The 26,724-nt window shown below is 36.9% G+C and overlaps 1 protein-coding gene and 1 pseudogene across 5 annotated transcripts in view; one reads left to right on the top strand and one right to left on the bottom strand.

The window, feature by feature from the left end:
* GPATCH2 (G-patch domain containing 2) overlaps nt 1-26,724 on the bottom strand; it is a 170,207-nt gene that overhangs the window by 36,032 nt on the left and 107,451 nt on the right. For all 5 annotated transcript variants that reach the window (XR_012025850.1, XM_072814585.1, XM_072814584.1 and 2 more), the window contains exons 7-8: nt 14,874-14,913; nt 8,038-8,108 (exon numbers count right to left, since the gene is read on the bottom strand). Coding sequence is in view for 4 of the 5 variants with exons in the window: in XM_072814585.1 (XP_072670686.1) it covers nt 8,038-8,108; nt 14,874-14,913 (111 nt within the window). In the remaining variant the exon portion in view is untranslated. The remainder of the gene's footprint in view (nt 1-8,037; nt 8,109-14,873; nt 14,914-26,724) is intronic.
* LOC140626734 (high mobility group protein B1-like) lies at nt 23,999-26,335 on the top strand (annotated as a pseudogene).

Below are 26,724 nucleotides of genomic sequence, written 5' to 3'. Positions count from 1 at the left end.
TTCTAGATGCCAAAGGGACAGGAGGCATGAGAACTGGCAATTTGAGAATAGTGCCTTTTTTTAATACAACAATTTGATCATATAGTATAAAACAGATTAATTCCTTAGAAATCACTTTATGCTGTATATGGGATATTTTTCTAATTATTCTACTATAAATATCCACACCTAGAAGCTATTCAAAAATTTTAAGAAATTAGAACACATATTCAATTAAATAGATTCCAATTAAGCAAATATGGAATGCATACATTTTTATTAAAGGGAATATGTAAATATATTCTATGTGTTCATTCATGCATACATATGAATGGATTAAAAAATCTAAAAGACTCTTTCCTATCTGGAGGATTGGGTAAACTTTTTTGAAACAATGAAATTTAATGCTAATTTTAGATTTAGAAAGTAAAAACAAAGCACTAGACCTTTTACTTTTAACATTAGTATTTGAAAGCAGTTTCAAGTCATTATTTTGGACATATAAAGTATATAAAACATGAAATGTTATGTGATCTAGGTTGCTTTAAAATATGGTGTTGGGTTATTAGTTTAATATGACAGAAGAGGATTTGTTTTAAAATCCTAAATTTGTTAACATAGGGTAGGTAACTTCTCATCTTAAAAATTAACATGAAGCATCACTTTGTTAATACGTTTAATTTTGTTGATACATTTCTGTGAAAAGCAACACTGAACAGATCTAGTCCATGTCATTAACCAGTACTCTAATGAACAGTTATTCTGTCCCAATTTATTAACAGCTGCTCAAAAATGTAGTAATTAATAGTTTCATTTATTTTTGGCAAACCTGCAAAATGACAAATAGTTTTGTATCCATTGCAAATTAGATCTCCTTCTCCAATAACAGATGACACTATGGGGAAGACTAAGCAAACCTAATCCTTGAACATCTTTGGATCTTTAGGAGATCAAATAAAGAACAGCTATAATTCTTTGTTACAGTTGCAACACAACATAGTGATCTGTATCATCATATAAAAATGAATATGTTCTATATTCAAGGTTAGAAGACCTGATGGAAAAAAGCTGACTTTGGGGCAGCCCCGGTGGCTCAGCGGTTTAGCGCTGCCTTCAGCCCAGGGCCTGATCCTGGAGACCTGGGATCGAGTCCCGCATTGGGCTCCCTGCATGGAGCCTGCTTCTTCCTCTGCCTGTGTCTCTGCCTCTCTCTCTCTCTCTCTCTGTGTGTGTCTCTCATGAATGAATAAATAACATCTTTTTTTAAAAAAAAAAAGAAAGAAAAAGGCTGACATAAATGTGTGTGTGAATGGTGATGGGATTCTGTTTTGATTCTCTTATGGAATCTATTGTCATTCTTTTTTCTATTGTCATTTTTTCATTTTAGGAGACTCTGCTAATCAGGCAAGATGACAGGAAAATAAAGGTTCATTTCTTCCTCCTCAGTATTAATCACTAAATTAAGAAATAGAACACATAGTATCGAGGGATTATCAAATTATTTGATGCTGAGTAGATGATAAATGTAATGTTACTAAAAACTAAGTAAAAGTGAATTAACACAGTTTTTAAAAGGTATTTTAAGATACTAAGTAAAATTTGATAATATCAACAATAGAAATGTTCTTGCTTAATTTCAAATTATATATCAGTTAGATGATTCAGCCTTTGAATTATCTAATTGGAGTTTTGAATGAGGTGAAGGTAGAGAAAAAGAACTTTCTAACTCTGAGAAGTATACAATTGTATTTGACTACTGAAATAAAAAGGGGAAGGTCTGGATTCAAATACGGAATTTAGGAGAAAGATAAAGGTTGAAGAAATAAATCTAGATGTCACTAGGTTTTCATTTCATTTTGGCTAATAATCTCTTGCATGCAATGGCCACTCAAAAACTATGTCTGTTAATTATTAAATATTGACAGTGATAGGTAACAAGCAGTGGTTTTTAAAAATTACAATTATTTGCACTTTCACACATTTGTTTTTTGAAAGAATTTTGTGTTTCCTTAAGCTTCATTTCCTTAAGCTTCATTTATGTTTTCAAAGGTTTTAAGGTATATAAAATTTGAGAACAGCATGAACAAACTCTGAGACACTCATTCAATATTAGATGAGGAACAATATACAATATTCCTAAGACAAAATGCCATTTAAGAAAATGATAGAAAACTCTGAAGAAATGGAAGAATGACTGGCAAATCGAACCTCAGACTAGTCAAACGGAAGAATCAGATGGGAATAATCAGTACAGGTGAATGCAAGACAGGAGACACGCAACTTCGTGCACTGGCAGTGCAAAATCTTGGGCGAACACATCAAGTAAACATAAGAGGATACGTTTATGATGAAAATTTTTCACTCCACTCAGTCTCTGGCCCATTTACTGTATGATAAAGGGCTCCCCGCCGGCAAATAAAAATGAAGCAACAAACTAAAAGGAAGATGGGTAAGACTATCATTTGAATCAATGGGATAACGTTGTGCCTCTGTTTATAATTAGAGTTTGTTTAAATGAGTTTACATTACATCTATGTTAAGAATCAGTCGGAAGTTTGATTACAGGACCTATTTAGTATCATGTCTGAGAAGAAGGAGAATGCTAATTATGTTTACAACAAACGTAAGAACAAATAAAACACATTTATATTTCATTAACAACTGTCTGGATATGATGGGATGGCGTGTGATGCCGGGCACTGTTGTTGGCTCCTGGAGCACAGGGCGATGTGCAAGGAGTGAGAAGCCAGGTAAGAAATCCAAAGGAACACTGTCCTTTTGGAGGAGGAAGCACAGGATTCTATGAAAACCAGAGTCCGATGTTGATGAGATAGAGCTTCCTGGGAGAACAGGCTGAAATGATCAAAGTAGGCTGTTTGTTTAAAGGAGACTCATAGGTTGTCACCTCTTCCGTACTGTTAGACATAAAACAGTCTCAGAGTTGGAAAAGACACAATTCCCCTGCACCCACCATCGTCCATCAATGGAAAGAGCCTAGATGAATGTGGAAGTGAATGTGGGCAGAAGAGAGAAATGCCCTAAATTGGATATCTAGAAAACCACCCAGCTGGATTATTGTTAGTGGCCTTGGTAAATAATAAACCCATCTATGCAGGTCCTGAAAATCCCTCTGCAGAGCTGAGGGTGAGAGGTACTACCCTTCACGGGCTAGAGCCACGACTGGGCCACCTGTATCCAGGCAGAGCTCCGAGGGGGTGAGGGGTGGGGGATGCCTACCTGAAGAGCACGCTGTGGCCATGCAGGTCGGAGTCTTGACTCTGAGTCATTAATGGCAGACCACTTGTGCATTTATCTTTTCTTACCTGCCTGGTATGGTTTGGGAGTAAATGATCCCAAAATGTATTGATTTAAGGCATTACAGTTCTCTTCTCTAACCTTTATATTTTCCACAAGTTGAGAAAGGGAAGTGCAGTCACTCATCCAAAAGGGGTAAGAAAAGTCAAGGCAATATTACAAATATTAGAAAGAAAATGGCTTTCAAGAAAGCAACATGGAAAAAAAAATACATGTAAATAAGGAGGGTGAAGAATTTTTGTCTTGCACTTAATGAAACTTAAAACAAAAATTAAAGGCGAGTAAGTCTTTCTCTCCTTGTGCTTATTTCTCCTTCACGGATTGCCCCGTGCCTAACACAAATGTTACCCTTCGAGACACAAGAAAATAAACTACATCCACAAAACAAGACACAGAGGATATACGAAAGGAATGTTCAAAGACACAAGGCGAGCTCTTGGAAATGAAAAGTGTAAGAGTATTTTTTGATCGATGAAAGGTTTGGGGCATCACATTGATTACATTGCCCAGAAATCTTTGAAGACAACAATATATAAAAGAGATATTAAGAAAAATTGGAGGATCACTGGAAGGCACTCCAAATATCCCAATCCTAAGAGAGCAGAGGAAATGGACACCACAGAGAACTCCAGGCACGGGAGTAATGCCTTCAAGATCCTGAGGCAAAATGGCTCCCAAACCAGAATTCCATCCTCAGCTGAAGCAATCAGTGTAAGACTAGAATAAACAGATTTTCAGACATGCAAAGTGCAACTGTTCTCTTTCTCAGAAAGCTTAGGAAAAATAATGGTGTGGGATCCAGAGAATAGGAAATCCCATGTAGGAGAGATGAAGGACATCCCCAGGATGAAAATGGAGAGAGAGATCACAGGACATCAGCTGTGTCGCAGGTCCAGACGGCAAACAGTTGAGAATGGATCTGAGGGGCGGACAGCTCCAAGAGGGATGCCACCCAAAGAAAGAATTGAGAGGAACTACACTTCTGCGTAGAGGTGGTTGATGAACGGGGGTGAGGCACACAGAAAACAAAGCAAATGAAAAACAAGACAGTTATCTCCATGACAACGGGAAAGTGATACATCTATGAATAATATTTACATACATAATCACATTAATGCAAACAATGAATATTGATTTGGTCTGACGATTATGATATAGCTACTAGAGAGAAAGAGAGAAATGCAGATATGGGATATGTGTGTGTGTGTGTGTGTGTGTGTAGGACACACAGCAGGAAGTCAATAGTAACACCAAACTAAGAACTTCAAGAAAGAGTGATATAAGCATGTAATTTAGGTTGATACTAGAAGAAATGGATAAAATGGTTGAAAGTGGTTTCCTCTGGCTGGTGAAATTGGAGAATGGGGAAGGACAGGGCTGAGGCCTGCTGTACTTTGTCATAAGTCTTACAGAATGATTTGACATTCTAAACTAGGTACAAGAAAAAATGATAAAAAAAATAAAATTGAAAAATGCTTAGAAAACACACACGTGGGACTAACAATACCATACTTGAAATAACATACTTGATTCAGAATTTGAGCTCCTCCATTTTCAATGCTTTATAGGAATTTATAGGCACTAATTCATCTACATCTGACAACAGTGTTATGAAGTAGGTATGGCCATTTTCCCTATTTCATAGATAAGTAAACTGAGGGACAGAGAAGTTAAGTGTTTTGCCCAAGATCACCCAGCTCTAAGTGGTGAAATGGGGAGTAGAGTCAGAAGAAACCCCCACAAGGACTCAATCAGAGCACTTTACTGACCCAGAAGCAATTTTGAGTGCATTCTACAAATACTTTATGTAATGAATACTTCTTGCCCATGTATCAGGTGTTGTTTTTGGTACTGGGGATATACCAGTGAGTAAAGCAAAGACCCTCCTCTCATGAAGCTTAAAGGGAGGGGTAAGAAGGCGAATCAGGAAGACAGATCAAGTAGAGTCTGATGGTTTGGATGGAGAGTGAGCACTTTTTTACATTGAGCAGAGACTTGAAGGAAATGGGGAGCAAGCCATAAAGATAGTTGCAGGGAGAGGGAACAGCCCGTGCAAAGGCCCTGAGATGTGAGTGGGGTCGGTGTGCTGGGGGAATAGGACAGAGGCCACTGTGCAGGAGTGGGTGAATGAGAAAGTGGGAGAAGATGTCAAGGAGGAAGCAAAAAGGTCCGGGCCAGATCACAGACGGCCTTGCAGGCCAACATAAAGACTTTGGCTTTTACTTGTAATGATATGGAAATCCAAGGAGGATTTTATTTAAAAAATTTTAAGAAGATCTTTATTGAGGTGTAGCTGACATAAGCAAAATGCACAGTTAAAGTGTATAATTTGATAAGTTTTGACATATATACATGTGAAACCATCATCACACTCAAGATAATGAAGGTACCCATTACCCCAATAGTTTCTTTTTGCCCCTTGGGAACCCCTGCCTCCAGCTCTTCCCTGGCCCTCGTCCCATGGCCACACAAAAACTCTTCTGCTTCCTGCCAATTTAACCTGCTATTGTTGTCCACTCTCTTAGATTGTCTCTTGAAAAGTCCTATGAATCACAATTATCATCACTTCATATAAACAATGGTTGTTGACATTTACCTAAATCTTAATCATTTTATTTGCTCTGCATTGATTCTTGAATCTCAGATTTTTCTTGGGAGATCAGTTTTTGGAAACCCATCCTTTAAAAATTGTTCTAGTCAACATCTGTTGATAGTAAATGTTCTTAGTTTTTGAAAATCTGAAAATGTGTTTAGTTCACCTTCATACAGGAAAGATATTTTTCTAGATGCCCAGTTCTAGGTTGTCAGTGTATGTTCACCTAGAAATCTGGAGATGAGTCTACTGTGTTCTGGTTTCCTTGTTGCCATGGAGAAATCTGATATATAGCGATCATGCCTTTGCAGACAGTTTGTCCTTTCTTTCTGTATTCTTTTGAGATCTTCTCTTGTTTTTGGTGTACTACACTATACTACTAGGTGTGGATTTCTTTTTATTTATTCTACTTAGTATTCACTGTGCTTTCTCTATGTGTATCTATGAATTTATAACTTTAGTCAGCTTTGGGAATGCGTAGCCAATACTCATTAAATATACTTTTTTAGCTCTTCTATATTCCTTATCAAAGACTCTGATTAAATATATCTTAGACATTTTTCCATCTCCTTGTATTTTTATGCTATATTCTGGTCTATTTCTTTGGATATATCTCCATTTCATGAATTAGCTCTTAACAATCATATTTCTCATTTTATTTATTTTTTAAAGATTTTATTTATTTATTCATGAGAAAGACAGAGCGAGAGAGAGAAAGAGAGAGAGAGAGAGAGAGAGAGATGCAGAGACACAGGCAGAGGGAAAAGCAGGCTCCATGCAGAGAGCCTGACGTGGGACTCCGGGATCCCGGAGTTTCCAGGATCACGCCCTGGGCCGAAGGCAGGCGCCAAACCACTGGGCCACCAGGGCTGCCCATATTTCTCATTTTAAACAGTTATATGATTTTTATTCAATTTTGCCTGATTAATTCCAATAGCAATCTGTTGCTTGTTCATTTTATTTCTATAAATATTTCATCCATAATTATTTTCAAATATTTTATTTTTATTTTATTCATGAAAGAGAGAGAGATTGAGAGAGAGGCAGAAGCAGAGGGAGAAGCAGGCTCCCTGTGGAACACGGAGCCCGACATGGGACTTGATCCCAGGACCCCGGGATTATGACCTGAGCCAAAGGCAGAAACTTAACTGACTGAGCCACCCAGGTGCCCTTCATCCATATTTATAATCTGTACACATTTTGTACAGATGATTGCTCTAATTTTAGAAGCTGCCATTCTTAGAAGTAAATATATTGGTTTTATGTTGACTATCATTGGGGGTCGACTTATATGTGTGACAGTTTTTGATTGTCTAAACTAGGCTGCATAGATAGGATTTACATTAGGCTCTTCAGGTATCGAGTGGGTTCTCAGTTGAGGTTAAGTTGTCCAACATTGTACCTTAAAGCAATACTGCTTGCTTGGGAAGGTTAAACACAGCGACTGGTACAGTAGCAATGGGAAGCAATGGGATGCAGTGGTCTGAGGGTCTGAGGTCAGTTGTCTTGTTAAAAATTGAGTAAGTATAAATCTCAGGGTGGTCATTCTGATCAATATTGTGATGGCCATTTTCATCTAAATAAAAGTCAAGTCTTCAGAAACACCACATGCAACATTTGAAAATATATGTCTAAAACAACTGAGGCAAATTCTTTCTGTTAAAGGAAAAAAAATAACATTTCTGGCAATATAAAATGAGTAAGAACCTAGAATCACGTCTTAAAAAGAGTATATTTTCTAAAGATTCATTTCTATCTTATTAGAATAAATATTCATGTTGCTCTCTCATAAGGTCTAAGTACCATCTAAGTTTGGGGAGGAAAGATTAATTCTACTTTTTTAAATTAAAAGCTAAAATATTATTATAAATCTTGATCTAGTATTCGTTCTGAGAAACAGAAATTTTCTTTTTAAAATTCATTCTTTATTTTTCACCAGCTTCTTCAAAATAGAAATAAAATGGTATTTCTCATTACTAGTAATCCTGAAACAGATTCTAATCAACGATGTGTAAAATATTTCAAACTGGCTCTTCAGAAGGCAACTTCAAAGGCACCTCAACTCTAACTCATCCATTCATACTGGTATGGGGGAAAGAAGAGGTACATGACTTAATGAGCAGAATTAAAAGTGGTTTTGAATTGCTTACCTGCTGGCTGTTTTCACAGAACAGTTTTTCTTGTGTCCTCTTTCAGCTCGGTTATCTCTCAGAAGCTGATGCTATACAAAGTGTTAAGACAAAGTTGTAGAAACAAAAATATTTTCATTATATTATTTTGTAAGTAGAAGAGTGTGTTCTTCTCACTCAAAGGGACACCATTTGTGCACTTCTGTTCACTTTTTTTTTTCCCCTACTGGTTTGTCTCAAAACAAAGACCATTACTCTTGCTGGAGATGCCACTGCTACTAAAACTGTTTTTAAGGGTTGGCAATCCAGCGCTGTCCTGACAGTGAAACCGCTCTTGTAGTCACTTAAAATACAGCCCAGAGCTGGAAGGTGTAGAACTCACTTATGATCCTAGTTCTCTGGAGTAGTCTTGGGTAAGTAATATAACCTCTCTTGTCAATGGCCTCTACCATTGCATTCAGCTGTGAATTTTCTGAGACTGTCATTTATGCTGACATAAAAGATCTAATATTTTCTCTGTATCTTCTGGCCTAACATGGTAAGGGAACACACTTAAAACATTCGTTTTCAATGAAATTATTGGCTTGGAAATATATAATTAGAAAGTATGTATATATATTTGATCGCTTTCTCAAAATGCCTCACCATCCACTTGCTTTCACACTTGCTTTACCCTAACTAATTGGAAAGAAAAAAACCCCGAGTAGTCAATACTCTATACTATGTGTTCGCTCAAACTGTAGCTTATCTTATTTATGCAGAAATATAATTATACACAAGACTGGGCCAAAAAGAAGTTGCACAGTTTTTAGAAATTAACTTTAAAAAAAGTAGAAATCTTAAAAGTAATAATGCAGGCTAGATCTAGGTTCTAACCCCAGCTGTGCCAGGAACTGACAAGTTACTAGGTTTTTTTTTTTTTTTTTTAAAGATTTTATTCATTTATTCATGAGAGACACACACACACACAGAGAGAGAGAGAGAGAGAGAGAGGGGCAGAGACACAGGCAGAGGGAGAAGCAGGCTCCATGCAGGGAGCCTGATGTGGGACTCGATCCCGGGTCTCCAGGATCACACCCAGGGCTGAAGGCAGCTCTAAACCGCTGCGCCACTAGGGCTGCCCAAGTTACTAGGTTTTAATAACAGATTTGCCATTCACAAACTGGATAGTCTTAGGCAAAGTATTTAACCCACATGTCCATCTGTAAAATAGAGATAATATTATCCACTGGTAGGGTTGTTGTGAGTGTTAAACAAGATAAATCGTAGAAAATGCTTAGCACTAACACCAAAACATAAGAAGTGGAGAGCAAAATGGTTCAAATACTACAATTATGATAATAATTAATGAACCTGGTTGTCAGTGGGTATTGTCTTACCAGTAACAATACCTTTTGATAAAAAAACTGCTTTAAACTATTTAATGACATTATTTGGAATCAATTATTAGTGTCATTTGGCCATCTTTGAGGGAGAATAGAACTTAATTAGATCATCAAGGATGTGGTTAGGTCGTGTATTTTTCCAGGACTGTCTTAATTAAGTAAGTGTACCTTAATTTCTCCTGCATAGCTACTTCATTCTTTCCCCACTACTACAATCCATCCTGGTCCACACCATCATTTGCTCTTACTTGCAATGGCCTCCCTGCCTCCAGACTCACTCCTACCCAGTCTATTCTCCACACTGCCGCCAGTAATTCTAAAATTAGATCTGGTTCCATTACTCTCTGCAGAGAAACCCTCAAATCTTGTACAAGGCTTTCATGGCCCTTCATAATTTGATTACATTTCTAAACTCCTAATTTACTATGCTTCCTCCTATCCCCAACCTAACTAACTTTCCTACTTCCTCTTCTTCTTTTTCAAAAATTTTAATCCCAGTAAAGTTAACATGCAAGCTATATTAGTTTTTGGTGTATAAAATAGTGATTAGGCAATTCTATACATTACTTAGTGCTCATCGTGATAATTCCACTGTTATTCCTCTGCGCCTATTTCACCATCCTTACACCCACCCCTCCCTCTGGTAATGGTCACTAATGCCCTTCTTTCTAAATTACATATCCCCACCATATTGAACTTTTTAGTTTGGGGTGTGTACCACATTCTCGCTCACCTTTGGCCCTTTGCTTCAATTATTCATTCTACTTGCTCCAAGATCCAGCACAATGTACAGCTGGATACAGCTTTAGTGCTCAATAACTATTTGTTGAATGAATGAATGATTGAATAATGTGATAAAGAAATAGGGAGTGAGATTTAGTATCTGATAGGTAGCTGACGCTCTATCTCATTATCACTACATATAGAAAATGGCAACCATTTATCTTAAGTCCATTAATCTGAAAGTGTTTCAATTTAGAAACACTTCGTACCATGAAAACGAAATTGTTTCTGAAAATAAAAATAATTAATTACTTTGGCATTTCTAAGTCTAGTGCCTTTTAAAAAATATATATACAAACCAACATTTGTGACACAGATAGCCAGAGGTGAGACGATAAAATCTCTATGTCCACATGAAATTAATAGTAGTGGTTAACTAACTTTTCTAATTTTAAGATAAAAGACAGATACGTGAACGCTGTTTCTGCAGTTTGTTAAGACAGTTACAGCAAAGAACTCAAAATCCCAAACACAACTTTATGAGATAAGAATTCTATAGTTTAGTTTTGAAAATGCAACTGTAATGACCAAAATAAATATTAGGCTCTACCTACTTAGAGATGTGAATAGTTCTGAGAGGCCACCATTTGGATCAACTTAAATGAGACAGCACCTTCTCTGAACTCTGTTAGAGCTCCTTCTATGAGATTCATATGAGAATTTCTTCTCTTCCTCAAATTTACAGTTTTGATGGACTTTATGTATAAAAGGAGACAAATACCTGAATTATGAAATGCAATGCTTTTATATTAAAAAGCCATCACAAATTTTCTCACCTTATCAATAAAAGTATAAATCTAGGTGCACCTTTGCAAATTTAAAATCAAACCCAGATAAAAAAATACAAACTCAGATCTAAGGTCATGAATCCAGTACGTTAACATGGGAGGCTAGGCCTTGTAAGGGGCAAAGATGAAAAAAAATTAATCCAGAATGTTATTAGAATAGAAAACATATATTGTATTTGAAAGATTCTCAACACATTTCTGCTATGGCCCAAAGAACAAGAAAAAGGACGGCAGGGTCGGGGTGGGGTAGGGGGCCAAATCAGGTCATGAGTTCATGGTCAAAGACACAAGCGTTCTTGAGCTCTGCTCTAAGAAGCAAGAGTAGCTTATCAGGTTTTGAGACATTCCTCACTCTTCTTACTGATAATTCTTCTCATTCCTTGGCCTACTATCCGTGTCACAAGTGAGGTCAACTTTCAGGATTCTGACTCAACCATGTCAACTCTGATTAATAACAGAACTTCTGAATATGGTGCGAAGTGCTTCTTACCTTCCAACTTTCAGATTGCTGGACTTAGGCCAGATGGAGACACAATTCCCTGATTAGTGACCTGCAGATGTATATTAAAAAATGACTCACATAAGAATTACATTAAACTTCATAAACACAAAACCTAGCGCAATGTGAGGTTTACAAATAGTTCACAATTTTTAAATCTACGTAGTTAAATCAGGAAGAGAAGTGTTCCTTGTGGATAATGGTTCTTACTATTGAAAAGGGAGCTGGGAATTTCTACAGCTCTTCATAATATTTTTACAAGATTAGTAAATGTTTCGAATCCATAACACAAGGGAAGAAGCCAAGAGAAGAATTCTTCCACAGTAATCCTGTCTTTACCACCTGATATTCAGAGGTGTTCACTTAGGACTGTTTCTGTTAGTGGCCACTTCTCAGAAATTTCTCAAATGCCTACAAAAGAGTTTCAGGTCTCCTTACACATGGGCTCTCAGTGTCCTCACCCTGAAAGGAAAACTAAGTACTATCTAAACTGTGATCTATGACACCTTAAGATACTTGTAAATTTGGTCAAAATGTCAAACCATTTGATGTTCAAAGAGGAAAAATTAGAATTCAGTAAGACCAGAAAAAAAAAAAATCTTCATATAGCTTTCTTCTTCCTTCCACTTCTGAACTGGCTTTATTTCTCTTTTGAGGCCTTTGTAACTGCCCTCTCTGTGGTTTTCTCAAACATTTCATAACCTACTATCATTATTGCCTTCCTGCCCCAGATAACAACCACCACCATGTAGTTTTTCTAAATACTTTCTTCTGTAAAGCTAGCGAGTACCTTATGGATAGAGGCTGATGGATAACAGTTATTTACTGAATATGTAGTATAAGAGTGAGAAATACCCCTGGTGTCCGTGGATATGGGATTTAGCACTAAAGAACAGAAAGAGGAACTCTAAGACAGGGGAGGTAGAAAGGCATGGGCTTTCCAAAAAAAAAAGTGGGGTTAATGTCATCGTTTCTTTATGTTGCTAGGTGGGTATGGGAAAAATGAAAGGTGATCATGCACGCTAACAGTCATTCATTCAACAACATAGTGAAGGATTTTACACTTCTTCACCATTTTGAATTTCATCACTTGCACTGAGATCTATTCAGCAAGGTTTACTGTGCTAGAGTTAGATTTGAGTGGAATTAAATTTTTCTCCCTCAAAATAGAAGTGGTCTGTATGTGTGGTTTGTACATGTACACAGAGGAACAGACATTCCTCAGTATTCGTTCCATATTTACAAATTTGCCTATCTGCTAAAATTTATTTGTAATGCCAGCATCAATACTTCTGACACTTTTGCAGTCCTTCATCGACATGTGCAGGGTGGTAAAAATTTGGGTCTGCTGTTTCACACGTTCTCAGCTGAGGCCTGGGAAGTCCATGCTTTGCTTGTTTCAGCTCTCACGGTGTAAACAAGTATCTTTTTTTTTTTTTTTTTTTTTTTTTGCAGTCTGTATAGTGCTGCATTTTCCCCATTTTTGTGTTCTTGTTTTTGATTCTATCATTTAAAATGGTCCCCAAGTAATAGCCTGAAGTGCTGTCAAGTGTTCCTAAGTGCAAGGCTGTCAGGGACCTTCCAGAGGAAATATGGGCATTAAGTAAGCTTCCTTCAGGTATTAAGAATCAATGATATATATTAAGGTATCATTAAACATAAACATACATCAAACAAGAATATGTATTGATCGATCAGTAAATGAAAACGTGGTGACCTCTCAAGAACCTAACTTTATATTTCCTGAGGAGCAGTGTCTCAGCATTTGCTACTTTACTGTTCACATGGACTTTAGAGAACGTAGCTACTGCCCACAACAAGAATCAACTGTACTCATCAATTAATGATCTACATTCGAGACAGAAATCTGGAATCACGTATCAAAGTTTAAACAACAGCCAATTCAAAAATTGGTCAAAATGATCTTAAAAATTAAAAAACAAAAAAGAATTGGTCAACTTTCTTCTCTATATGATATTAGCGTTAGTTGATTTTTAACTGCAGGAAGACAGCTTGGCTGGAAGCATCCAGTTATACTGTGATCTAAATCACAACTTTATAACATAACATTACTTTAGCATTTCTAAAGGGTAGAAAAAGAGCTTTAAAAAAATGTATTTTGGGATAATCTATATCCTGATATGACATTACCCAGAAGCAGGATCTTCTTGTAAGCATTATACATAGACATGAACCTTTTGGGAAAGCAGAAAGTCTGATTCTTACATTCTGAATAAGAAGATAAACATACCACAGATGAAACTTAGTCTGGTTACTTTCCAAATCTTTAGAAATAGTGGTTCATATTACATTATTAATGTACGAGTATCTTTAAAGAAGATAATCACTCTTATGGAAAAGGGCAAGTTTGCAAAATACCATTAAAACTGAATTTACATGATATTTTTCTTTGCCTAGGCTCATGTGTGTTAAGAAATTAGTATAGTTTATAATGAAGTATTTAGCACCTTCCTTTTATAAGTAAAAGGAATGATGGTATATACAACCAACTGTGGCTCAGCTTAAGAAATAAAATACCATGAATATATTAATGTTACCAATTATCAAGTACAACCTCTTCTTTCCCTACTTCCCTACCTACCTGCCCTTCTCAGAAAATGATCCCTGTGGATGTGAGGTTTCATTTTCATGTATTTAAAGGTATTTCTGACATATTGTATTTTTGACCCACTTAAAAAATAACTTTTATAGTTCATAATGAAAAAAATCAACAAGGATGCCAAGTCTAAAATGCATATGCTTTAAATCTATCAAAAGTTTAAGCCCTAAATTACCATAGCATGGTGCAGACAGACAACTAATACCTTCAAAGGAAAAAGAAAGGAAGAACTTTTTTTATATGTCAAGTTCACTGAAATGAATGTCCAGTTCTTGTTAAGGCGACTAACCATCGTGCTGCCATGTATACTAGTGAGCAATAAAAAAAAAGAAAAAAAAAAAAACCCAAGCCAAAAACCTCATGGAAAAATATAACATAAACTTGTAAGAAAGTATTACCATCTTCTAAACTTAAAAAATAACAATATTCTCTTGCTGGCTGACCTTCATGTCTAATACAAATGCATTGTTTTTCAGCATATGTACCATGTTGATACTTTAATTTTGTGAAAAACAAAGGTGAATGATGAAGTCCCATGAACAAGTGAATCCCAGAGTCTTTCCGTGGCAGAAAGTGACTGAGGAGGGTGGTGGTAAGGGAGCATTCTGACGGTCACCGAGGATGATTCATTTCATCAGTGTGTGAAGTACTGGGAAATCTTCTTTTTAAATAAGCTGGGATTTATATCTTTTCACATAAAGCTAATCTGCTACCTTGAAGGAAGATAGTTAAATATTTGAAAGAGACTAAGCAACTTCCTTTTGGATTAGAATGTTCCTTACCTGGCCATGCTCTGTCCTAGCGCCAGGGCTAAACCAATGGCTGCAGAGGAAAGAGAAAACGAGTTAGCATGAACCTAACGAAAAGCACACGCTTTCACACGATCTGCCTGCATGTGCTTTAAGAAATGTATTTGCCACCAGCAACACAGCCTTAAATATGCCTTATTTTAATGGATATTTCATGTAATTCTAGACTTACACCAATTTTGACAGAATTGTAAGAGTGCTCATAACCCAGTAATTTTCAATTTAATAAGCAAACTCAGTTAGAATTACATTTCCATTTAATTATGTTAACATAAACTGCTGGGACTGTATTCATTTTATGAATCAATTCTGGTTACAAAATCTTCAAATGCTATCATTTACCACAACTTAATTATAGCATCGTTACAACAAATTATGACCTTTGGATTGCTGGAGTTTTAAAAAACATTAAAAATACCAGAATAGTATATCCTTTGGCTATGCCCCCCGGAACAATCACACAAAGCCCCTGATGTGAATTCTGGAGCATCAGCTGATGGTACCTTGCTTGAACCTGTTCCTTTCATTATGACAACTTGGGGTCTGGCTGAGAACAAGTTTGACAATGTTCAAAATATACAAGTTGCTGCCCAGTTGACACGTTCCCTTTCCCTGCATGGCCCACCCACGTTGCTTCGGCTGCTCCTTGGATCCCCAGTAGGGACCTATCTGCAGATACCTTTTCAACGGGAGTTGTGATTAGCTGTGTGCCCAGCCCTTTGGCAGTCTTCTGGACCCAAACTATTCATAAACATCAAGGAATATGAACTTGAGAGAAACACTGTGGCAAATAAAGCACTAAAAGCCTACAGAGAATGATACCACTATTATTATTAACGCTATTTGTTTCGTCAAGAACAATAATATTGAGTACTTCTATTTACCAAGCACTCTTTTGACATATGACATGTATGATTTTCTATCTTCATGAAAACCTTACAAGGCTATTCTCGTGTTCCAGGTGCAGAAATGAGGTGTAGACATTAGGCTATTTGCCTGCGGTATGCATTCACCCTACCATACTGCAGAAGGACAAGACACTTACATTAAAAGGGCAGATTTCCTAAGACTTCTATGTAATCTCTAGCCTCTGTGTTCTAACACCTGGGAATAAACAGGCTCTACATTAATAGGATTTATCTATGCTCTTACTGGCACACTTTTCAAGTTTATAGACGGTGATGCTCCTTGGCGGGTCACATTCTACCTTGATGTGGAATAGACACTTTTGGTATCTGTTAATGACATCTGGATTAATTACCAACTAGAAACAAATTATTTGCTGCAGTTACCTAGATAATTTGACTACTATATTTCCCCCCTGCAACAGATTGTGCCTTTATGTGACCAATGTATGATGTACTAAATCATGATGTGTAAGTGATCCATTCAGAGCTCAAGATAGAACAAAGGATTTAATAGAACAAAAAAAAATCATTGATATGTTTTCAGATTACACATTTAAATTAACTTTTGAGAAACAACCACTCTGTATTTTAGTGTAGTATCAGAGAATATCCATAATCATCTGAAATGGAAAGGCTATCAAAGTATTTCTTCCTTTTCCAACTACTTATCTGTGTGAGGCTGGATTTTCTTCATATGCTTCAACCAAAATAGCATCTCATCCCCAGGTTGAAAGTGGAAGCAGCAATGAATCTAAGCTGTCATCTATTAGGCCAGACATTAAAGTGATTTGTGCAAACAATGGCACATTCTCACTAATTTTTTGGGCTAAAAAGATCATTAATTTTCATTAAAATATGCTATTTATATTAACATGTCATGGGCTTACTACATATATATATGTATATATATATATATATATATATAATTTCTTTTTTAGAGAGAGAGACAGGGTGTGCATGTGCACACATGCATGTGTACGTGGGAGTGGGGGTTGGGAAGGGCAGATGGACAGGGAGGGAGAGAATCTTAACCAGGCTCCATGCTCAGAGTGAGGCCCAATGTGGGGCTCAATTTCATGACCCTGAGATCATGACCTGAGTTGAGATCCAAAGTTGGACACTTAACTGACTGAGCCACGCAGATGCCCTTGGGCTTACTATATTTTTGAAATAAATATGTAAAAACCTCAAATATTCTTTTTGTTACAAACTAAGTCTTCATCTAGCTAGTGCACTAGCCCAGTAAACGGCAGCACCAATCTTCCAGTGGACAACTAAATTCAGCTTGGACACCTTTTTCTTTCATATTCAAGTCATCAGCAAGTTACAACTTTTCTTGTACCTACTAGCTTTAAACCATTTATCATACTGCAGAGCTAGAGTGATGCTTCAAAGTTAAATTTTTGAGTATTTCGTTATTCACACCCTTGCCTCAAGCAAACAAAAAATAAACAAAAGCAAACTGAAGTCTGAAGTGGCTTTCCACAGCTTTTAGGAGAAAAAAAATCCCTAAATGGCCCACCAGGCAGTCCTTGCCTACCTTGCTCCTATCTCACTGAATACTCCTTCCTTCTCTGCTTGAGATTCTCTCCCTTCCCCTCTGCCCCTTCCACTCATGCTCTCTCTTTCTGTCAAATAAATAAATAAATCTTTATTAAAAAAAGTTCTCTTTTAGAGTACTTTTAGCTCACTGTATAATAATGCATTAGTGTGTATGTAAGTACACATTTACGTGCGTGCTTACTGATGAATGTCTATTTTCCCAGTAGGCTGTGCCATGAGAACAGTGATGCTGTCTGTCTTGTTCATTATTGTAGATCTAGCACCTAGCACACAGTAGGACCTCACAGATATTTTCTGAATGGATGGATAAATGGATGACTTGAGATATATGGCGGAGTTTTAACAACTGGAAGCACCATATTATCCTATGAAATGAGAAGAATAACAGCACTGGCTTAGGTGGTCTTTAAGATTATTTTGGGTTCTCATGACCTGTGGACCAGATGACCAGGATGTAAAGATATTCCTCATTAATTTTTTCTACAAAACAAAAAGTCATTCTAAAACTATGCTCAAATTATGCTCAAGAGAGCCTTCACTTCATGTACTAAACTGCAAATGTAAACCCAGGAAGTAAAGCCTGGTGTGGATGCTAAATCATGGATTTTAGAATCAGAAAGATCTAAGTTTGAATACAGGCTCTGGCACTTACTAGTTAGGTGAACTGAGACATATTACTTTTATTTTCTGAACGCTGGTGCAATACTGCGATTTATTTATAGGAATATTATGTATTTGGTTACTCAGATGATCAAAATGTATCTCATCCTCTTCCATGGTTCCTGGCTCTGGCTCCCAAGGCCCTTGGAATTTCCTAACTGTTGAGTCACAGATTGTTGTGTTATGTTATTGTTTGTTATGTTAATGAAGTGGCTTTTGGACACTACTTAAGGATGTGAGCTAGTTGCCAGGGGCACCAACTTTGTGATTAGGGGGTTGGATTTTTCAGTCCTAATCCTTGACAGCTAGGGAGCGTAGAGGGCTGGAGGCTGAATCAATCCCCAGCGCCAATGATTTAATCAATCAGGCCTTTGTCATAGAGCCTCCATAAAAATTCAAAATGGCGAAGTTCAAAAAGTTTCCAGATAGGGGAACAGATGAAGATGTGGGGACAGTGGCATACCTGGAGAGGACTTGAAAGCCCACAACCCCTTCTCCCATACCTGGTCTTATGCATCTCTTCCACCTGGCTGTTCCTGAGGTATATTCTTTTATAATAAACTGGTAACCTGGTAAGTAAAACATTTCTCTGAATTCTGTGAGCAAATTAAATAAACCCAAGGAGGGTGTTGTGGGGACCACTGACTTATAGCCAGTCAGTCAGAAATACAAGTAACCACGTGGACTTGCAATTGGTGTTGTGAGTTGGAAGCAGCTGTTGGAACCTCCAGTTTGTATCTGGTGGGTCAGAAGCACGAGTAACAGCCTGGGCTTCCCAGGGCATCTGGAGATGTGGAGGGCTAGGGGGCAGGACAGTCTCGCAGGACTCAACTCTTAACTTGTGCAATCTGATGCTATGTCTGGGTACTAGTGTCAAAACTGAGTGGAAGTAGGACAGCCAGCTGGTGTCCTCTCTTGTCATGAGGAAAAGCCAGTGTCAGAAATAAAGTGTTCTGTACGAGTGTTAAAGACACACAGGAGAGGAAAAAGCAGGAGGGACAAATCTGAGTTTTCCCATTACATTTGGCTTCTTCTTCATCTATACAATCTAATTAATCCTACCTCTCTTCTCTTACAGTATTGGGAAGCTTAAACAAAAGTAAGAACCTGGCAAAGAATAGGTGTTTGAAATAAGTAATTTTCTTCTCCTATAGTACATGGTGGAATAGAGTAACATGTGAACTTTTATTCTGTGAATTTTTGTAATAACTACCAATTTATTCCTAAATGTCAGTGGATACAACCGTGTTCATGCATAATATTTACAGGTTCCCCCAACAGTTATAACATTTATCATACACAATAGGTGTTGAGTACATGGTTGTTGTTGTTGTTGTTGTTGTTTTTTAATTAACTTTTGGTTGAGTTAATTTGGGTTTGTGACTTTCCAAAAGTCAAATGTCTATAAAAAGGGATGTTATAACTGTTTCAGAGGGGCAGCAAAAACACTGAAGAGAGTGGTGCATATGAAATTACTCTGAAAAATACATGTTGTCCAAATAAAGCATTATCATCAGGACCATCATCATCCTAAAATGTTTTATACCTAGTTTAATAATTTTTCTGTATTTTGTATAAGTAACTTGTAAAAATGTCTTAACATAAAGAAGAACTATTCTTATCCTCATTCCATAGCTAAAAATTAAGACACATGTAAGCTAAAATGACTTCCCAAGGGAATCACAATAAATCAGAGGAGGAATTGATCTGGTATATTTTATTTATCTCAATCGGAAGTTAAAGCCACTTTTACTATAAAGCAATAGATGCTAAATTTCAAAGTATGAAAGTATTCCCAATGAACGAACCTTTAATCTAGGCAAATCTTGCTTTCAGCAAACTCGATATTTATACAAAAGATAAAATAAAGTGTAAATATTTGCTTTATAAAGGAATTCATCATAGGATTATAGGTAGTTACTCACTTGCATTTAAAATTAGTTTTGATTTACATATAATGGTTCAGGTAAATGTCCTATACTTTAAAATGAAATAAAAGTAAATATAAATATCATTTTAAAAAGTCAGTTAATATATCGTATTGACTCAATTTAAAGAGTTATCTCATAAGGGATTAGGAGAAAGGAAAAAATCCTGGAACCATTTAGGGTTAGTACAGAAAAGGAAGTAGAGTGAATACAAAGTAACTGCAAAAATGAAGCCTTCCATATTTTTAAAGAATACGTAGTTATATGTTAATTTTATTTTCTGCATTTTAATATTTGTATTTTCAGAAAGTCAACAGAGTAATTAAATGTGAATTTCAAAACTTAACATTGTTATTTCTTCTCAGAAATTAGATACAGATTTCTCTGCTTTAGTTGGATTGAGGTTCTTGTCACTTTTTGTGTACCTTCTATAATCATTTTATTTTTTTTATTTATTTTTTCTTCTATAATCATTTTAATGAATATTTCACTTACCTGGGCTAAATATTTTCTATTAAAACAGACCTAGCATATATTAACAACTGGACTATATATGCAACATATATATGATCATATATGATCATACAAAAATAAATATATGACCGGTACAATGTTAAGTATTATTTTATTAAAACAATCATGGTTTCAAAACTGAAATTCCTAAACATTATTGTGTTGGACCCTGTAAAATACTTTTTCCCTCTCTCATTAGAATCTGCTCTGAGGCCTGAAATTCTCTGCGGTAAAATTAAGTACTGTGGTATCAGACTGTTTTTGAGGTGACCTTCTAAAGCAAAACACATATTGATTTAGAAGAATCACAGTTTAACTGAATGAAAGTAGTACTTGTTGCTTACTCCCAATTAGGAGTTGCTTAATGTTGTAATTTAATGACCATTTCTAGCCATTCTTTCAAGTCTGTCAATACAGTTTTGAGGTAAACTGCAGTTGAGATTGCACAAAACCATGGTTAGTCTGTGATCTCCCTGTGTTTTTATGCAAGTGTCAGGAAGGGGATTTGTCTTTCTATCACTAGCCAGTAGTGGAACAGGATAACCTTGACCCCAGAGCCTAGGATCTGATGCATAAAGTATTGTGCTGTGTATTGTAAGAAACTTAAAGAACAAGACAAAGTCTCCAACCTTGGCAAACTCATGATCCATATTAAGGTGAATGAAGCGTGTATATAGTACCAATATTCTAGAGAACAATGTGATAAATAATATAATCAAGTAGAAGTAAAAACCCAAAGGGAGAATATAGAACATACAGGGAATGGCTGGTGGCACTTCTGTGGAAAACACCAAGGATTCCTTAAAGGATGTTGTGGCAGACACTGTACTGCCCTCTCGATGGCCCTGGAACTGCCTATAGTTTCACACTTCTGGTAATGTCAGTAAACCAAACTGCAATTTGTAGAACATTATACCATTTATTTGTAGAGCATTCCATTACTTCTTCCTGAAAGCATTCTATACAGCACTGGTCTTCAATTATTTTTGCGTAAATGTTATCTGATGCAGTTATGAATATATCCTCCTCACATATTTTAGGGAGAAATCTAAAACTTTTCACCATAATTATTTATATATTTACAAAATATCAGTTTTCTATAAGTTGTATATATTAGTATTTTAGAATAAAATCATGACACCACTCTCTTAAATATACACATTGGAATCCAAATATCATCACTGATTTGATATCCACCATCAATACATTTAAAAACAAAACAAAACAAAACACAATGAAGAAAGCATTTCTTTAACAGCTGAAAATTTACCTGGCTTATTTTTCTCTTCGAACTCTTTGAATTTCCAATATCACTGTTTCATAGAAGTTTAACCTAATGTAATATTTTTTTTATGTTTGAAAGCCTTTTATTAGTAACCTTGCCATATTCCTCTGCACAATATGTGTCTTATCTATCTATCTGTCTAATTTTCTTAAGTTTCTATGATCAGAAGACTAGAATTAATAAAGTATTCCGATGAATTTATTGGTCAGTCAACACTGATAACTACTGTTACTTGATAACAGTTTTTAAGGTCTGAAAAATTATCATTAGTATTTAATTAATGAAACTAGCATAAACATATTTTGATAGTTCTAAACATAAAATAGTAACATTTTATTAGGAATGCCATAAACAACCGTTCCCTGAAACTAGTTGATGTAGCCATTGATGCGTATTACCCTTTAGCACCGATTCTATTCATACTTTTTAAATTTTATTTTTTTCAGTGCTTGGAAACCTTGTTCGCATAAATTGGTGTGCGGAAACAAAAAGAAATTTGGTTAGAGCAGCCATTAGATTATCAAACTCCTTCAGAGATTTATGCCAAAAATCACACAATGATTTTTAGATTATGGAGTATTTTTACCAATCTACCAGCTGCTGAAAACAAAGAACTAGAAACTACATAATTTGCAAAGGGCTTTGTGATTTGGTCATAAGATTCAATCTGTTAACATCAATATCAACATAATATCTGGAATGTCCCTCTATTTGGAACCCAAAATGATTTTATAGTGTGAAGCAATGTGCTAAAATAAGAGCAGGACTAGGGGCAGTGGGGAAGGGGGAGCGGGGAGGAGAGACTGTCTTTTTTTACCAAAGTAGAAGAAAGGCAATTGTGAAAAATACGAATCAGCAAAATAACCAGGGCTACTGATTTCGGAAAACATATATGCAACAGAATCTGGAAACTGACTCCCTTAAAACTCTTGGTGACCAAGATTCCCTTGGAAACTATTTGCATTTCCTGAGGGTATGAATACCTTGTTTTTTCTATTATGAGACACTGAATGTGGCAGTAAGAGTCGGTTTTACGTATCTAACTTTATAATAGGAAACAGGTTGAATGAAAGTATGTATTAATTACCTGGGCAAGAAATTTGGGAAAGTATCTACCTAAAACCATGTCTAGACTTACCTTGAACACCGACTATATACCTTCTCCTGTTAAAGGAAATTTTTCATGTTTTCCAAATTTTCCATGTTAGGAAAATTTCAGATATTGGGTTTCCTCCTCAGGACAATGGAAGAGCCAAGCTGAAGCAAAATGTGTTTTTAAACTGTGTGTTTTTAAACTGACTAAAGAGGGGGATCCCTGGGTGGTTCAGCAGTTTAGCGCCTGCCTTTGGCCGAGGGCGTGATCCTGGAGTCCCGGGATTAAGTCCTACGTCAGGCTCCCTGCATGGAGCCTGCTTCTCCCTCTACCTGTGTCTCTGTGTCTCTCATGAATAAATAAATAAAATCTTTAAAAAATAAATAAATAAATAAATAAAAATAAACTGACTAGAGAAAGAGGCTAGTTCCTAGAAGAGAACTAACAGGTAACTCAACTGGGGCTGCATGTGTGTGTATGTGTGCGTAGTGCAAAGCATGCACTTATTTGTGTAAAACAAAATACCCATAATGCTGTTCCTATGGTATCTTCCAAAAAGAAACTTGTAGAATGAGGCCACCAAGGCACCTTCTTCCTTTACTCTACCTAGGTAAGGAGGCAGGCCTAGGGAAAAGGATGAAAACACAGATTGGCAAAAAGAGGCACTTTCGGTCTATAGATTACAATTCAAGTTTAACTTTTTCCACTGCAGGTGGGAAAATCAGGTTTGGAACTCTTATATAGAAGCAGGTAGTGGCATGGAAGCTAGACTGAGCAGGGATATGATTACCATGACCAGGGCTCTGGTCTAGATCGTCCTCAGAGTGCCTCTCTGTAGGATTTCTCTGATGCAGTGAACTCTGACTAGAGGTTTCTTAAAGACCTGTACCTACCCTCTGGAGGTCATTTTTTCACATGGTCTCAGGGAGAAGTCTTTAAGCTAAAAGCTAAGTCAGGATGTAGGAGAAACATCAAGGCCTGTAGCATTTCCAGGCAAGGAATTGCAACCGTAAACACAACAGAAACCTACTACATTTTTGAAGGAACCCTAATGCCTAAGTAAAGAACCTGGCCACTTGTGACATTAGTCTGTGACTTTAAACTCCTGCTGATGTTCACTAATCAGAAAGGGGCTGCTAGGGAGGAAGATGGTGACAGAGGAGGCTATTGAACTTCCTCTTTCCATGGACACACCAATTGCACAACTCCACATGGAACAATTTTCTCTGAGAGAAATCCAGAAACTAGTTGAGTGACTCCTACATGTCAGGCAGATGAGAAAAAACCCACACTGAAGTGGGTATGAAGGCTGAGACATGCTCTTACCCTAAATCCCATCCCTGGCACTAAGCCATACACTCAGGAGGAAACTCCAAATTCCCAACCTCTCCCTGAGGAGCAAAGGGTTTAGAACGCACACCTAGTGTCCCAACTTTTAAGACTCCCACCATGGAATAGGGCCCCAAAACATCTAGTTCTGAGAGCCAATGGGATCTGTGTCCATGAGACCCATAGGACTATAGAGAGCAAAGAAGCAGTTCTTTTTTTTTTAATATATTTTTAAAATTATTTATTTATTTATGATAGTCACAGAGAGAGAGAGAGAGAGGCAGAGACACAGGCAGAGGGAGAAGCAGGCTCCATGCACCGGGAGCCCGATGTGGGATTCGATCCCAGGTCTCCAGGATCGCGCCCTGGGCCAAAGGCAGGTGCCAAAACGCTGCGCCATCCAGGGATCCCAAGAAGCTGTTCTTAATGGGCACACCAGCATCTATCAGAGCAAAAGCAGTTCTAAGAGGAAAGTTTACAGTGATAAAAGCCTATATTGGGGGAAAAAAAGACCCCAAATAAACAACCTTACACCCCCAAGGAACTATAAATAAGAAAAGAAACTAAGCCCGAAGCTGGCAAAAAGAAGGAAATACCAAAGATTAGAGTGGAAATGAATGAAACAGAGAGAAAAGACAATGTAACTGATAAATGAAATTAAAGCTAGATTTTGTAAAGATAGAACAGACAAAGCTTTAGGTAGACAAAAAAGAAAAAAAAAGAAATCTCAAATAAAATTAGAAATGAGAAGTCATTACAACTGATAATACAGAAATACTAAGGATCATAAGAAATGACTGTAAAAAATTACAGGTCATTATATTAGATTATATAGAGATGGATAAATTCCTAGAAATACAGTTTACCAATTTCTAATAGTAAGTAGAAAATCTGAACAGACCAATTTCTATTAAGGAGATTGAAGTAGTAATCAAAAATCTCCCAACAAAGAAAAGTCCAGAACCATATGACCTTACTGGTGAATTCTACCAAACATTTTTTTTTTTAAAGATTTTATTTATTTATTCATGAGAGACAGAGAGGGAGAGAGGCAGAGACACAGGCAGAGGGGGAAGCAGGCTCCATGTAGGGAGCCTGATGCGGCACTCGATCCTGGGACTCCAGGATCGTGCCCTGAGCTGAAGGCAGCGCTAAATCACTGAGCCACCCAGGGATCCCTGAATTCTACCAAACATTTAAAGAAGAATTCATAGACAGTCATTGTAGTACACCGAGCTCCACAAAGACAGGTCAGGGGTGAGTGAGAGAGAGCCAGACAGGCAGTGGGTGACTCTGTGCCTCACTGAAGAAGAATAAGTAAACATGGGGGAAGAAGACCACATGAAGCTAAGGGGCAAAATTTCTTTTTTTTTTTTTGCAAAATTTCATCATATCCATTCCTCCTGCAAACTTTCCAGGAGAAGCACAAGAAGAAGCATCCAGATGCTTCAGTTAACTTCTCAGAGTTCTAAGAAGTGCTCAGAGAGGAAAAGAAAAAAAAAATGGGGCACCCTGGTGACTCAGTTAAGTGTCCTACTCTTGGTTTCAGCTCCGGTCATGATCTCAATGTCAAGAGATTGACTCCCAAATCAGGCTCTGCACTCAGCGTAGAGTCTGCTTGAGATTCTTCCCCCCCCGCATACCTCCCCCTACTTGTACATGCACTCTCTTTCTCTCTCTCTACAGTAAATAAAATCTTTTTTTTAAAAAAAAAGAAGAAAGAAAAGAAAAAAAAAACTGAAGACATGGTAAAGGTGGATAAGGCCCATGAGGAAAGAAAAATGAAAACTGGTATCTCTCCTAAACGGGAAACCAAGAGAAATTCAAGGATCACAAATGCCCCCAAGAGGAGTCTTCTGGCTTTTTTCTTATTTTGCTCTGAGCATCACCCCCAAATCAGCATCCCAGCCTATCCATTGGTGATGTTGTGAAGAAATGGGGAGAGATGTGCAATCACTCTGCAGCGGATGACAAGCAGCTTTATGAAGAAAGCTGCTAAGCTGAAGAAAGGTACAAAAAGGAGACTGCTGCATACCAAGCTACAGGAGAGCCTGATGGGCTAAAAAAGGGAGTCGTCAAGGCTGAAAAATAAACAAGAAAAAGATGAAGAGGAGGAAGATGAAGAGGATGAAGAGGAAAATGATAATGATGAATAAGTTGGTTGTAGCACAGGTTTTTTTCTTTTTTTCTTGTTTATAAAGCATTTAAACCCCATATACACGACTCATTTCTTTTAAAGATAAAAAATGTAAGCCTGTGTAAGTCATGGTTTTAAGTTGTACAGTGTCTTTTTTTTTTTTTTTTTTTGGTATAGTTAACACACTAACAAATGTGTCTTTAGATAGCCTTGTCCTGGTGGTATTTTCAGTAGCCACTAACCTTGCCTAGTACAGTATGGGGATTGTAAATTGGCATGGAAATTTAGAGCAGGTTCTTTTTTTTTTTTTCATTTTATTTATTTATTCATGAGAGACACAGAGGCATAGGCAGAGGGAGAGGCATAGGGAGCCTGGTGCAGAACTCAATCCCAGGACCCTGGGATCAG

The sequence above is a fragment of the Canis lupus genome, chromosome 38 (assembly GCF_048164855.1).
Source record: "Canis lupus baileyi chromosome 38, mCanLup2.hap1, whole genome shotgun sequence".
In the NCBI taxonomy this organism is placed as follows: Eukaryota; Metazoa; Chordata; class Mammalia; order Carnivora; family Canidae; genus Canis; species Canis lupus.
The sequence above is the reverse complement of the archived record's forward strand: the minus strand, read 5'-3'. Positions and strand labels throughout refer to the sequence as shown.